The sequence below is a fragment of the Dipodomys ordii genome, unplaced genomic scaffold (assembly GCF_000151885.1).
Source record: "Dipodomys ordii isolate 6190 unplaced genomic scaffold, Dord_2.0 Scaffold65, whole genome shotgun sequence".
Lineage (NCBI taxonomy): Eukaryota > Metazoa > Chordata > Mammalia > Rodentia > Heteromyidae > Dipodomys > Dipodomys ordii.
The window spans coordinates 9579017-9595106 of record NW_012267281.1 but is presented as its reverse complement, the minus strand read 5'-3'; the positions used below and the strand labels follow the sequence as shown (position 1 = coordinate 9595106).

Here is a 16090-nt window from a genome sequence, read left to right as displayed (position 1 = left end):
TAACTTCCAAAGTCTACAAATACCATGATAAAAGAAATTTAACAGCTGTGTATTACTAAGGGAAGAGTATTACTCATGTCATATTGGACCAATGGTAAATATGATTTGTAAGTGGTGATAAGAGCTAATTCATCCTAGAGTTTCTTATTGGGGAAGCAGAAAAAAAGATAAAGTTATAAATTTGTCTCTGATCTCAGATGTCTGCTCCTATCAGGCTTGTGTTATTAATAAATCAGGGCTCAGTGATAGCATCAATAACCCACTTGTACAAAAGAATATTCATTAACATAAAGGTTAGCTTTATATGTGCACTTGTTTCCAGGAAAACAGAGCAGGATACCAACACTGGGGTCCAAAACCACAGCCGAACAGTTACATGTTATTCAGAAATCCAAAAAGCAAGTAGAATGAGAAAGTATTTCTATATGACGTGAGAAACTGGAAAACATGTCCGATACTGAAAAGTAAATGGCCATCATTGAGACATACTTCAGAATCACCGGCATGTTCTTTCCCAGGCGTCCATTTGTTCAGCAGCCTGCCTCACTGTCCCAGTCTGGAGGTGAATTGGCCAGGTCCTGTGCAGAATGTTCAAAAAGCATCCCCATCACTGACTGCTCCTTTGCTTTCCCCCCTTCAACTGTACAACGAAAATGCACAGCTACTGAAATGCTGGAGTGAACATGTTCTGATTGTCAAATATGCTACTGTAAACCATAAAGGGTGAGCTACCCCCCCATCCCTACCAGGGCTCCTCACATAAGAAGAGCAACTGCACTTCTTCCACACACACTCCTTTTGGAATGAAGAACACCCATTATTGTGACCCACCACCTCCAATACTTAGCCATATGTAATGAGCACCTGTGTTCTGCTAAGAGCTACCATTGAGCAACTCATCCTGGGCCTTGCCACTTTTAGTACGGAGAATTCAGCAGCAGGAGACCCACTAAATCATTCACTAGAAAGACTGGTCATTCAACCCATACTAAGCCCAGAGGAAATTATACCGTGTCTTTACCCCCAGGGACTCTGGGGAAGCCACCAGTCAGAGTTTGGAGAAATCACCAGGCACACATATCCCCCAGTGGAGTCTGAACCTAATGGGCCAGAGAATGCGCCTGGAAGGAGACCATGCTGGAGTCTGATTTAAAGATGGCATCCCTCATTTGTGGTAGCTAGAATGTGCCTATAAATCTGTGAGTAAACACACTGGGTGGTAAGCAAGTGGTTACACGTGAATTAACTGAAGTATAGTAGACTCTGTGGACACCTCAAATAGTATAATTCTTTAGAAAGACTAAGTCAAAGCCCAACAAAATAAATACCAGGAAATGGGTACTTGAAAGAGGTGGGGTGAGGCCAAGGAGAGAGGGGTAGACAAGTGAGGGAAGAAAGCAGTCTAGAATTCATTGTATATACCACAAAGTAGAGAAAAGAGAAGTTAAGCGAAAGGGAGGGTGGAAGGGGGGGGTTGAAGGATGGCACAGATCAAGATGCATTGTGCACATACACTGCCTTGTTAAATGGCAAAACAAATTCAATACACATATCCAAAGACGTTTTTTGAGAGTAAAAAGAGGGGTAGGCTAGGAGGGGTGGGTGAGGATGATGACAGGAGCCACATTGATTAAGAGGTACTGCAGAGCATCTCCTTTGTACAGCTACTTAAAGATAATCAAAAATAGCAGAGAGATATCTGTGGACTCTAGCCCACCTTTTTGCTAGTTATTTTAGAGCTACTTTTCTGCCCTACGCTAGCTGTGGACCTCAGTCCTCCAGATCTCAGTCTCCCGAGTAGCTAGGATGACAGACATGAGCTACAGACACCCGGCTGCATCTCTTACTCTGGAAAAACTCTTCTACCTCTTTTTTCTTTTTAGATCTTTTGTGACTGACATTTGGAGTAGCAACTGGCTACTTTTCAGAATGTCCAGACTGCTTTTCAGTCTGCCTGATACGACCTTATCTTTAGACTCAGGGTACGGAATTTTGGCCCGCTAAGTGGCGTGTCTTTCTTGGCAAATCATATCAGGAGATATAGAATAGCAATCCTTTTTTTTAAAAAAAAAAAAAGAATAGCAATCCTTTGTGAGGGTCAAAAACTACCATGTTTCTTCCCTCTAAAACTCTCAGTTTTTCCTTTGTAATTAATAAGTAAATAGTAGGTGGTACGTTAAGATTATGTAAATATCTTCAGTAGATGCTCTGATGTGGCATGCATCTGTATGAGTTTCCTAGAGCTGTTGTAACAAAATACCACAACCTAGGAGGCTTAAAATGACAGGAATGCCTCATAGCCCTGGAAGGGGATGCTGAAATCGAGGTGTCTGCAGGGAGGGTCCCTTCTGAGGCCTGTGAGCAGAGGATCCACTCTAAGACTCTCTCCCTAACCATCTTCTTCCTGTGTCTATTCATGCCATCTTCCCTCTATGCATGATTCTCTATCCACATTTCCTCTTTTCATAACGATGTCAATGATACTGAATTAGGGTCACCCTAGTGGCCTCCCCTTCACATCTTTATCTTTATAAAGACCTAATCTCAAAAGAAGGTCCCATGCTGAGGTCCTACTCATCAGTACTTCAAGAACACAAATTTGTGCAGACCTAATTCAGCCCATAATCAATGCCTTTCCCTCACACCTGGCTTTGCTGGTGTCTGCATGGATAGAATAGGATATCATGACTGGACTGCATGAATCTAGATACTCATTATGGAGCCAAAATGGTATTGACTCCCTCTCCCAACCCTCCCTGCAGGTAAGAAGTCAGTGCTGAGCCTGAAAACTCCCAGGACACTAAGACTAAACTTCCCCCTGTCTCCATTCTTCAGGATGGGCAGTTTCCACTTGTCTGTGCTTAGAAGGACTTTCTCTCTTGGTACTGGAGATCTTAAAGTGGGTTTGGCTTATAGCTCACCAGCCATGCACATGCGGTGTGAAGCCTGCTCATTGTATGCGGAGGTTGTAGCAACTGACTTAGTGAGAATATGGATAACTTGCAGTGGCAAGCGGCCTGTTGGGAAAAGTGTTTTATCTGTTGGTGCATTGTTTTGGAGCATTGAGCTGACATCCAGGCAAATGAATTCTAAAGCTCATACAAAGGAGATTTGCAATAGGGACTCTCAGCAGGGGAAGTACCCAGAGCCTGGTGAGGCTCTCTTTAGTGTGTCATTCAAAGGATGGAGGGAAAACAGAGCCAATTACCTGAGCATTGCTGCCAGATGCTAGAGGAAGGTGGTGGAAAGGGAGCTTTCCTGCCCCTGCAGTCATGGGGTGCCTCTCTCTTCCAAATAATCACCCATACCCCTCCCATCCCAAGCTCTGCAACCTTCCCCTCTGTCATTTCCTTGTGTAGACACGGGCAAAGCCTGAAGCGGATGCTCACTAGATTTTCTTGGTTTCTTGATCAGGTCACAGACATAAAAGAGAAATTGAAGCTGTCTAAAAAGGTCTGGTCGGCGTTACCCTACACCATCTGCAAAGATGAGCGTGTGACAGCAGGCACGTCCAATGAGGAGGAGTGCTGGAACGGGCACAGCAAAGCCAGGTGAGGAGCTGGGTGTGCAGATGGGACCCCCGCACACTCGGTCCCACAAAGCTCGGCAGACCTGTTGATGCACAGAGCGATGGAGGGTGGCGGAACGGGGCCACATGGTTCCATGACAGCTGTGGAGAGTGGTGTGTCTGATGGGCTCTTGGAAGCACTTACTCTCAAGGCACCAGTGGGTGGGTGTGGAGCTCTTATTCTGCATGCCTCCACAATGGCTGAGGACGGGAGGAGGGAGAGAGACACCAGCTTACACCTAACCTGAGACCACAGAGTCCTTCATATTCCCTTAATGACTTTAAAGATAGCAGCACTCTTTTTAGCCAGAGTTAAATTTTCATAGTTTTTTGTGTTTGCAAGTTAAACCGGAAATGGAAATTCACCAGGCACTGGTGGCTCGCACATATAATCCTAGCCTCCTCGGAAGGCTAAGATCTGAGGATCACAGTGTGGAGCCGCTCCAGGCAAAAAAGAGTATGAGACTCTTTATCTCCAACTAATCAGCACAAAGCCTAGAGTGGAGGCATGACTCAATTGATAGAGCACCATCCTCAAGCTAAAAAGCCAATGCATGCATGCATGCACACACATGTGTGCGCGCACACACACACACACACATACACATATGCCAGAGAATTTAAATTCGACTGTAATTTTTCCCATTGGGGAAAAATAATTGAATGGTTGTTTGAAAGCTAAAGTAAGATGGTAAAGGATAACTGCGGGAGGGATCTAATGGGTCCCAAGCCTTGGGATGTCCCACTGGAACCTCCTGACAAAAGATGGCTCTGACTTCATCTTCCTGCTCTGCTGACCACTGCTGTGGCCACTTGATAAGGAATTTCCAAACGTGTTGATTCGGCTCCACCATGGGCTTGGCCTGGGCTCACAAGGGGTGGAGAAGTTGGATGGGGGAAGTGGCTGGGAGTTGGCAGGCAAGGCTGCACATGAGGAGAGGAGTCTGCCACAGCCTCTCATCAGTGGGGCTGCAAGTGAGCGCAGCAGCTGGTGAATTGGACTCAAGGAATCTTTAGGGCTTGATTAGCAGGTGGAAAAGCTAAGAGGGAGAGAGTCTGTTCTAGGGGTATCTTCCTGGGCAGCTTTGAGTCTAGGTAGCAGCTGTGATCCAAAGGGAATAAGAATGTTAAGCTGGGAAGAATGGGCAGAAGATAAGCGGGGAGGGCAGATGAGGTGCGCATTGGATATTATTTCTGACCCTTCTGCATTGCAGATTTTTCCAGCAAGGGGTGCTGATAGTATACTAATAGTACCAGGAAGAGCCTAACTGGGGGGAATCTAAGACATCCATACAGAGGGTTGTAGCCATTTCAACTTGCCCAGAATATCAATCTACAAAGCTTAGATTGTGAGAGGCTGGAAGGAACTTTGAGATATTAGCAGCGTGCCATTCAAAAATACTGGGCATTTTATAGTCCCTGGCCTTTTTGAAAGGAGACCTCTGGCCATCAAATTCAGCTAGGAATTAACAGATTTGAAGGTGTCTGTTCCCAAGGACTCTACAGAAAGACCCTGGGAAGGAGCAGATGGCCTATGAGTAAGGGGCTTGATTTCTTTTGAGCTATTCTGTGACTCATCTGTGCTTACCTTCTAGCCCAGGCTAAAATGAACACTGCTGTGAACCCTGGATCGTGACACAAGTTGTAGCATATTAGCCCACAGATGATTTCTTTCCAAAAGAAATATAAAGAATGGTTATGACTACAGATAGGAAAGACAACTAGACTCCATCAAGGAAAATGAATGGGAACATAAAGACTACTGAAGTAAGAGCTATAGAAGGTCAGGATTACTCAGCCATGCCCCTCATTATGCAAATGAGGTACAGAGGCAAGGCAGATGACTAGTCCCTGAGTCCCCAGCTAACCAAGGCAAAAGCTGGATCTTCCTTCTGCAACATCCGAGAGCTAAATACTTCCCACTCCAAACAAGGAAAATAGATTCTTGTCTATACTCTTTATTCAGTCCCTCAGTCCTACCACAGCCATAATTAAGCAGTCATTCTGTGTAGACACTAGGAGAGGCTTGTGAATTGACTGCCTTGAGAAATGCAATGGAGGTGAGACATGGAAAAGCATAGGAGCTGGAGAGAGGATGGGAGATCTGGTCACCAAGAACCAGGCAGTGCTGCTGCATTGTAGATTTAAGAATGAGTCACCACAGCAGAGAAGCATGCAATCTGTACCCTGAAATTTATCCAGAGACCAATAAGAAGCATTGGAGGATATGCAGAGAAGAAAATGACCAAGTGAATGCAACAAAGTCACGTGTAAAAATATTCTAGAACCAAACCCCACAAAGTACATCTTTTACTATGCAATAGGTATATTCTCATAAAGATGAGATGATCGAATATTGCTGGCTAGAACTATGTTCCCATTGGAAAAATACAACTTCACAGTTCCTTTTGTTTTTATTCTTCCAATGGAAAAGCAAATCTTAATATTACAACATTTTTCTCACTTAACATAGCAAATAAATCACCAATACAGATCAGTTGAATTAAATTTAACTCAAAATCCAAACAAATAATAATTTATCTAAAAAAATCACATGAGATTTTTTTTCATGTAAAGAAATTCTACTATATTATTTTGAAAGTTAAAGAAACCATTGAATAGAGCAAAGCTATTCAACAGACAATAAGTTAGAGAGGAAAAATAAGTTCTTTTATGCATATTGTACAGGAAGGTGATTGTAGCCAATAATAATTTGCTGTATATGTATTTTAAGTTAAAAGGAAGGATTTTTAAATGTTTTTACCAAAAATAAATGATAAATGTTTGAGAAGATGGTTATTGTACCCTGAATTTAACATTGCACAATGTATACTGGTATAAAAATATCATAAGACCATATAAATATGTACAATTTTATGTCAATTAAAAATAATCATCAGCTGGGCACTGGTGGCTCATGCCTGTAATCCCAGCTACTCAAGAGGCTGAGATCTGAGCATTGAGATTTGAAGAGACTCTTCTCTCTAGTTAAGCAACCTGAAAACCAGAAGTGGCTTTAAGTGGTAGAGTGCTAGCCTTCAGCAAAAAAGCTCAGGGACAGCACTCAGGCTCTGAATTCAAGCCCACGATGGACCCAAAAAAAATCATAATAAAGAAGAATGCACTTGTAATGAAACCAATGATAAAACTTTTGCACTTTTGAAGTGTAGATTTATAAGATGTCAGGCATTTTTATGAATGGAATGTTTATGAATGGTAGTGAAACAGGAACAAAAAGAAGAAACAATAGTTCTTCTTATCAATTATGTGAAGGAAAAGAAGGTGAAAGTTTATTGGTTTTAAATGTGCCCACATATGGAGTTCATGGATATGACTCACCTATTAGAATTGATGGCAGGGGAAGGGTGGGCATGGGTCTGGAATTTATAAACCAAAGCCTGTGTGCAGTACTGTCTGATAAACCACACCATTCTTCCCTTCCAGTGTTTTGTCCATCAAACTCCTCCAGACACGTTCCTCTCTTGGCACCCCATTCATGTAGCCCTTTTGTCCCAAGTATTTGCTTACGCTTCTCTTACTCCCCATATTTCTCCTGATTATTGTCTGACCTCCACACCACAGGTCTTGATTCAGAGACATACCTGTTTCTGATAATAATAATTCTCAAATCAAAATGACTCCTATAGTGACAGGTCCATTTACTCCAGTGGTTATTTCTCAAAAAAAAAAAAAACCTGTTATCAAAGTTAACGGCACCTGTGGCAAGTAGATGAAATAGAGCAGGATATACATGCTTCTGGTTGCAGAGGCAGCAGTGAGTGTCTACCACAGGCAGATCAGGATTCTGAGACAACAGAAAGTCAGGGCATACAGTTCTAGATGCTAGGCTAGCCAAATTTGGGGTACCAGCAGGGTTGAATTGCGACATGGGATGGCTTCAGGAAGAGGCGCCATTCTGAACTTGGCTCCCATCTTCCCATAGGCTCATGAGGTGGAAGGGGACCACTCTTGGCCCTTACCCTCTTTCTAAAGGCACAACAGGTTCAAATCTCATGTCCCACCTAATCTTAATCACCTCCCCAAAGTCTCCCTTCAAGTACACCATACTGGGAAATAGGGGATGAGACCATGGATCTTGGGGGCATGCGGACATTTAGTGTATAGCTGACACTACTCAGAATCATATACCATTCAGCAGAAGAGCCACTGCAGGATTTTCCTTAGTCTTCCCACCTGTGTGTGGCATCTGAGTCAGCCTGCAACACATCTGTGGTGGCCAGTGGGAAGTAAGTCTTCAGGTAGGATTTCTACAGCTCCCATTTTCCACTGACTCAACCAACTTCTCAGGTGGGAATGGGAGAAGACACCAGAACACTGTGACTCCAAGGAACTGAAAATAAAAGGAAGCTAGTAAGTAGCAGAAGAAAATCCATAACCATCCAGAAGGCCAAAGGGAAACAAATGAAAGACTCATGGCACAGGTTACAAATCTAGGCCTCCTAAGTTCCCAGGATGAACCTGGAAGGACATTTGCTGTCATCAGTCATACCTAAGAAAAGTGTGTGGGCAGCCAATAGCCAGAACGAGCTGTCTGCACAAGAGCTGGGAAGAATAATGAGGTAAGAGGCAGAAGAGCACAAGCATGGAAGGAAATAAAACTTCTATATGGTTCACGTAGACAGGGTAGACCTCCATCAGGCAGCCACCTTAGGAAAATAAAGCCTACAGGTGCATTTTCACAAAGCCTGTTTGCTAGCGGACAGGTAGATTCTTGCTTCATTTTTTTTAAGGACATGGCCAAATTAGACGATATCATCTATAACTTCCTTCAGGATTGTTTTCTTGTGATTGGGACCATTTTAGTAAGCTTGCAGGAGAGGATAGTATTGTAGGGAGTGGGAAGGGGTAGGAAGGCCCCTGGTGAGTTATCGAATAGGAGTATAATTATTTGAGAGTTTTCAGTCCTTTAAATAAGTCATTTCCAGACTCTTCTTTCATCCCACAAAACTAGTAAAATACCCAGGTGTCAGTGGCTCATGCCTGCCGAGCTACTCAAAAAGGCTGAGAACTGAGGATCAATGTCCAATGCATGTCAGTGTTTACCTGCCGATATTTACCTGTCAATGTTTACCTGTCAATGTGTTCTCCCCCACTTAAAAAAAATAACAACAAAATGACTCTGGGAGTTGGTAATCAAGGAACTGGCTGAGAGACAAGAATTAATCATACTCACAGGAGACCTGGCTTTTGCAAGGAGCTATGTTTCAAGACACCTGGTCCTCCCAGAAATACTGTGTCCCCCAGGAAATCCTTCCTGAGGCCAACAGGTAAACATCGTAAATTGTTAAAAAAAGAAAAAAAAGTAGGAAAAGAAGAAAAATCCAGAAAATACATCATTCAATCTGACCAGCCACTTTATGGATCGGTTAACCAAGGGAAATAGCAAGTTATGACTGGCAAAGTCTGAGCAGATGGAAGGAAGGCGAAATGAGGCATGGTGATGTGAAATCTGTCAAGATAGTGACTCTGCAGATCTAGCAGGACAATATTGTTTTAGTCTGGTGGCAGAAGAGGTCTAGAATCACTCTGGCTATATTGGAAAGAACCATAAAATATTCACTGTAGCCCCAGCCAGACAAACACATGGTGAAGGTAGGTAGTAAGTATCCTGGCGGTCATCAGAGGTGACTTGTCTTGTGCTGCCTGGCACGTGGGGAAGAAGGAATCCAGGAGTCTCCTGGACTATCTTGGGGAAAACTCTGTGGACCTCTTGCAAATGGTAGAACGAAAGGAAGAGAGCTGGTGGGTGCTCTACAATTTGTAGCCTTGGAAACTGGCTCCTTGTCTTCTTTCCTACCTCTTTTCCTAGTGTGTCCACTCCCGTTGCACCAAGAAGGATGGGTTTAGGGAGCTCCTGCCAATGAGTTAAGCTGCCAAAACACTGAGCTTCTCTTCACTGCAGTAACCAATGTGGCGTGGATTCTCAGAGAGTTCCCAAGCCCTGTTCTGCTTCCCTTTTCCAGCTGGTGCCCTGCCACCACAAATCCTCCTTCAGCACATGAATTCGGGGTTTAGAACTCCAGATTTTGCTGCTGTCAGCCATTTGGGGGAGTCATGTGACCGTTTCATTTACATAGGAGCGGGTTGGTACTGTGCAGTGAATAATGAAGTGTGTAGGGAAGGTCGTGGGCCACGGGCACACCGCTGGGTCCTGGGTGACCTCAGGTGTCCTGGGTCACAGCTCATGAACCTTTGACCACAACTTAGTGTCATGTGTCACAGAATACTCTTGCCACAGACAACAGTAGCTTCACAGTCTAAAAGAATTTATAAATCCACTGAAAGCAGGTCACAGTATGCTTGGATAATACTATTTTCCAGCCAGAAAAAATGAAGAAGACAATATATATATATATATATATATATATATAGTTTTTTATATATATAGTTACATATATATATATATATATATATATGAAAAACTTTAAAAGTACTGAAAATTTTGATTTTTAAAAGCTTGGATTAAAGTATATCAAAAGTAAAAATTACTTTAGCCATTTGGCAGTGGGTAACGTTTAGTGGAGGTCAGCACATTCACGCTGTGTAACCATCACCACCACTCATCCACAGAGTTTTTTTTCATCTTTCTAAACTGAACCTCTGATCCCATCAAAGACTCACTCCCCTGGCAACTACCACTCTGTTTTCTGCCTCCATGATCTTGACCGATCTACGTATCTCCTGTGAGTAGAACCAGTCAGACCGTATTGGGCCTTTTGTGAAACTTTATTTGATTTAGCTTAACAGCCACAAGCTCATCTATGTGGGCTATGTGACAGAACTTAAAAACTCTGTTTTTAAAGCTGAATAATCTTTCTATTATATGTGCATCTCATTCTTCCATTTTATGCATCAGTGAACACTTGGGTTGCTTTAATTTTTTGCCTGTTATGAATAATGCTACTATAAACAGAGGTATACAAATACCTAATTCAGTTCATGCTTCCTATTCTTTTGGGTATTGCTGAATTACAAAGTTGTGTGTGTGTGTGTGTGTGTGTGTGCCAGCACGCGCGCGTGCACACGCGCGCTAGCATGCTGGGGCTTGAACTCAGGTCCTCACAGTCTCAAGGCTTTTTCACTTAACACTGATGCTCTACCACTCAAGCTACAACTCTACTTCTAGCTTTTTGCTAGTTCATTGAAGATAAGAGACTCATGGACTTCTTCTGCCTGAGCTGGCTTTGAAACTATGATCCTCAGATCTCAGTCAGGAGGCTAAATTATAGTGACTCCAATGTTAATGACTGCCTTTCCCTTTGCTTGGAGTGGCTGCATCATTTGTATTCCCATCTCTCCACTTCTTCACCAACACTTGTTACTTCTCTTCCTCTGTGGTTGTGAATAAGAACCATCCTAATGAGTGCACAGGTTAAAACTTGGATTTTAAGTACTTCTAAAGAAGAGAGATGATATTGTACCTTGCAATCCCTTGAGACCCTTAGGAATATATGACAGTCTATGTATTAGTAAGAAATGTCAATGTAATGTCATACAATATGTAGAGTGGGCCCGATTCTATCAACTTAATAAATTTTCATTTTTGTTTTGTGTTTGCTGATATTCTGAAGCCCTGATTATAACATTTCTGAATATCTACCCTATATTAGGAACCTGGGGAAATACTCATTGGTAATATTTCATTAGAGATTTCAGCAAAATTAACATTATACTTCCTCAGAAAAACATTTACATAGCTGCATCAACACAATTCTCAATCAATATCTATCACTTTGGTAAGCAATTAAACTTGATCTCGTATATTTTCAGGAAAAAAAAGAACATATACACTTTCAGAATTCAGGATTTTTTAGATTTTAGAAAATTACCACAGTGACTATGCTGTACATTATGTAATATTCCTAGTGGGTTACAGACCAATACTCTACAACCAAATACATTGATATCTCCACAACAAAATGTATTCATATTATTCTAAGAACCATAATTGGCCACCTTGCACACTTGAATATGTTTTGCTAACCGATGAGCTGCCAGAAGAAATAAAAAGAGCGAGGAGAGTATTTCCAAATTTACAACTGTGTATGAAGAGATCAGAGCCTATCTAAAAAACACGTGTGTGTGTGTGTGTGTGTGTGTGTGTGTGTGTGTGTGTGTGTCCTCGAGCTGAACGGCTTGGTTTCACTCTGAAAACAAACTCAGGTCAACACCTAGCTACCCCATGTTTCCCTGTTTCTGCCTCAATACCTGCTATGGTTTGGAATGAAGTGTGGCTTCACTCCTCACCCCCACTCCCCAACATAGGCTTGTGTGTTGAAGTCTTAGTCCTCAATGCAAAGTTCATAGGTAGAACTTTGGGGAACTGATGAGATCATGAGAGCTCTGACCACATCAGTGGATTAGCCAACTGATGGATTCATAATTTGATGGTATTATTGAGATGTATTGGAAACTAGGACAAGTGGTTTAATGAGAGGAAGTACTTCGTTGAGGATCTGACCCTAACGGATATATTGTGTCTATTCCCATCCTGTTGGTCTCTGCTTCCCAGCTGCCATGAACTGAGCAGCCTTCCTCCTCCATTTGTTCTGCCTTACCTCCCTCAGGCCCAAAGGAATGGAGCCAGTCAGGTGACCATGCACTGAAACCATGAGCCAAAATAAGTCCCTCTTTTTTTGGATTCCCTCAGGCATTTTATCATAGGGACAGAAAACTTAACACAGCTCCCATTTGGACTCCCGTCAATCACCTGGATACCTCTCAGCTCACCTTCTAGGCTAGTGCCTTACTTCTCAAACTTCTGTTAGCTTTCAAGCCCCAGTTTTGAGTGTGTGTGTGTGTGTGTGTGTGTGTGTGTGTGTGTGTGTGTGTGTCTGTGATGTACTCCTTAGGTCAAAATAACTACCAGCAGAAGCATGCTGATGAGAAATACTGAAACTTAAACAAGTTACCATGTCTCTCCTCCCAACAAGCACATTCGTTTAACAATAGGAGCTGTCTGGAAGCATTGGCTCAACCAGGAGGAATGCATTTCAATGGTGAGAATGTCAGGTGCAGTGCTTGGCCAGTGAGAAAGTTCTGCATGGATGGCAAGTGTCTTTAATGTCATTCAGATGACAGAAGCTGTCAACTCTGCTTGAAGGGGTCTCAGCACAGAGCCTCCAGCTGCCTACAAGGTTGGATGTTAAACCCCTCTCCCCTGCTAAGTTTCCATGGGGCATATACCCCATTCCGCTGTAATGTCTGGCTATAGTTTAGGAAACCACACTAGCAATATGAGATTGGATGTGAAGAAAAATCATTCTGTCGAGCTGTCAAGGATTTAGCTCCTAGCCATGTTCTTATAAACAGAAGCCAATCAAAATGAGGAGGCTCTGCCTGGCTGTTCTCGCCCACCCACTTGCCACTCCGCAGCATGGCGCGTTGGCAGAAAACAGCATCCCTCTTCAGCACTCCAATTTGTCCTTGCTTCTGGGTTCTTCCTGTTCCAAGTGCATGTGCATCCAGCCTTGGAACCTGGGCCGCCAGCACCAAGAGTTTCCTTCTGTGTCTCCGAGATACAGAATGGCACAGAAAGCCCATGGCTGCTGTGTCAAAGAGCTATGCAGGAATTAATGGGGGGGGAAGGCACCTTGTGTGCTCAATCACCAGTCTATTCTTGCAGGACATGAGTTTCATGTAAAGAAGCCAAACAGGAGAGACACAAATTAATGGCCTCATGAGCCTCTAGTGCCCCAGGTGGATTTCACAAAGCCTTCCAGCTGTCACCTGTGGATTTGGCCCAGGGACCTATATCTTGAGTGACAAAAGAGCTGTTTTCCTTTTTCAACCATTTTAAGTTTAAGTTTGCACACTGTCTTTAAAGTTGCCCTTTGAATACAGCCAAAGGAGAAAAGACTCTGGAGGGTACAGGTGTGCTGTTCCTTGTTTTGACAGTAAGTGGCTGAGCATCAGTAGGCACGGTGAGAAGCTGGGTCTTCTTGGCAATCTCTTATTGTTTGCTGGATGTTTCGACTCCCAGGGGCAGCATTCCCATGGAAGACACTGCAGTGAGCTGCTGATAAATGAGGCTTAGCCAACCCAGCAGTGTGTGCAGTGCCACAGGGGAGAGAAGCAGAACTTGCCTCTGAGCCAGCCAGCTATGGCTGCAGAACTCCAAGTCTAGAATTTGAAGGGGTGGCATCTACATTCCCTCTCCCTTTGCACACTTTAATCTGTGTCAGCAGCAAAAGGCCTGCTCTGATCATGTTAGTCTAATGGGCCGTTGCAATTAGCTGGAACTCCTGGAATCTGGTGCATAGAATTACACGTGAATGGCAGTCAATGTGTTAAAAGTCACCCCAGGAAGACAATCTTAGAATCCAATAAGAATTTATGGATGATGAATAGATACATTGCACTCATAATTGACATGCTGAACTGAAGCCCCTGTATATAATCATTTAACTGTAATAAAAAAATTATTTTTAAAAGAATATTGATATACAAGAGATACCTTTGCCATGATCGGACCTCCTCTTGAGGGATCTCTGAAGCTTCCTAATGGGCTGCCTACCAGTCTGGCCCTGCCCATAAGAGGCTGCAGCCAGAGGTCAGACGGGACTAGAGATATCTTTGAGAGTTCTTTGACTACCTGGCTTCCACCCTGCCAGGCCTTAGTTCAACAGCTGCTGTGCCATTTGGTGCAAGTTTGAACAGGTCCTTCTGTAACCTCTATGTGTTCTCCTATCTTGCAGCAAATTTGAGATCCTATAACCTACCTTGGGGAAGGGAAATTCTAGTTTCTTTGGCTGGTCTTGGGGAGGAATTCAGGAACCAGAAAACAGAGTTAAAGACCAAGTATATATACTATCGTAGACAGCCAACTATAGATGGATACAGGGATGAGATTCTGTAAGACAAGAAGAATCCATTGACAGGAGGGTCACAACCTGAAGAAAGTAGGACCAGGAGCTGGGCTTTGATGGCTGAGCTGTGAAGTATGAATTGTGGTTATGACCTGCCAGGCAGTATCATGCAGCGGCTGGGTTTGTGGACTCTGGAGGTAGGCCACATTTAAATCTATTAGCCTGTTCATCTGTTTGTCCCCACTAAAACTAGGTTTTCCATTTCACACAATGGAGATAAATCTTTCCTAGCTCTTTAGTGGACTGGAAGACCAGACTTACGTTTTTGTATGTGTGAAGTGCTAGAAGTGTGCAGCAAGTAGTAGAATACCTACTTAGCAAGTCCTGAGTTTAAACCCCACTTAGTAAGGGTTCACTGAACAAAAGTGACAGGAGAGAAGGGATGTTTTAGGAAGATTAACCACACAGCTGTGTGAATGCATTAGAAGAGAAAGAACAATGATGGGAAGGGAAGTCACTTAGAGCCATTTTTTGTTTTTATAGATACCTCAAGGAAGGACAGTAGAAAGAAAGAAGCAGCTCTGAAAAGCTTTGTGAGACCAAGAGTGAGCAGACCAGAAAGGTGTCAGGTTATGAGGGTGAGGAATCCAAAAGGTTCCAAGAATGTTCCTGAAACCTCTAGCTCCACTTGTATAACTGCTCCATTGTTAAGCAGGGGACATTGGAAGACTGACAATTTTGACCTTTTGGTACAATCAAAAGAAATATGAGGCTCAAGCTGGATGACAGTGTTTTATGCCTATAATTCATACTATCAGGAGGCTTAGATCCAGAGGACTGCAATTGGAAGCCCTCCTGGGCAGAAATGTCCGTAAGACTCTGTCTCCAAAAAGCAGAACTGGAGGTGTGTAGAATGCCAGCTGATCAAACAAACCAAGTATCAGGGCCTGAGTTCAAACCCAGATTACAATGCCACATGCATTCACACACACACACACACACACACACACACACACACACATACACACACACACCCATACATACATACATATACATATACATGAGTCCGTATGAGTGTATATATATAAAACATCTTATAACATCCGCTGTTATAAGATAAATATCCTTATTGACATATCAAACATGCTAAAATGATTTCTTATATATCTACCAAGGTTATTTGGGTTACAATTCTCCTTCTGTTGGAAAGAGCCTCCTATGAGAACACTCTCAGATCATATGCCATTTGTAGGTCCAGTTCTTATTACCAAAATTGACAGAATTGAAGATGCTATCAGGTGTTCATTTGGAGCTGAGCACCTTTTTGAATGGAGGAATTTTTGACAGTAATGTTTTAAATTTTTCATTATCTTTAAGTAGTTGTACAAAGGAGGTGCCATATAACAAAGCAGTTCATGAACACAATGCATCTTGGTCAGTGTCACCTCCTTCAACCTTCTCACCCCTACCCCTGCCTCTTGAATGAAGGGTTTTCAGAAATAATTGTTCCACCTCCCCCAAGTGAGCATTTAATTGTAGGCAAGTCAACCTGAGAATTTGACGCTACTTATAAACAAACTTGGATTTTGATTGCTCTTCACCAAGTGGTTTGCCTTCCTGTTCAAGCTCCCACGGCAGCATCTGTTTGTGGGGTTCCTGCTGCATCACCCTGACCTCCTCTGCCTCTATTTGC

At 43.0% G+C, this 16090-nt stretch overlaps 1 protein-coding gene across 2 annotated transcripts in view; it reads left to right on the top strand.

Moving 5' to 3' along the window:
- Nucleotides 1-16090, top strand: part of Gpc6 (glypican 6) — a 965911-nt gene that overhangs the window by 944432 nt on the left and 5389 nt on the right. For both annotated transcript variants that reach the window (XM_013022980.1, XM_013022979.1), the window contains one exon: nucleotides 3415-3551. In XM_013022980.1, the coding sequence (XP_012878434.1) occupies nucleotides 3415-3551 (137 nt within the window). The remainder of the gene's footprint in view (nucleotides 1-3414; nucleotides 3552-16090) is intronic.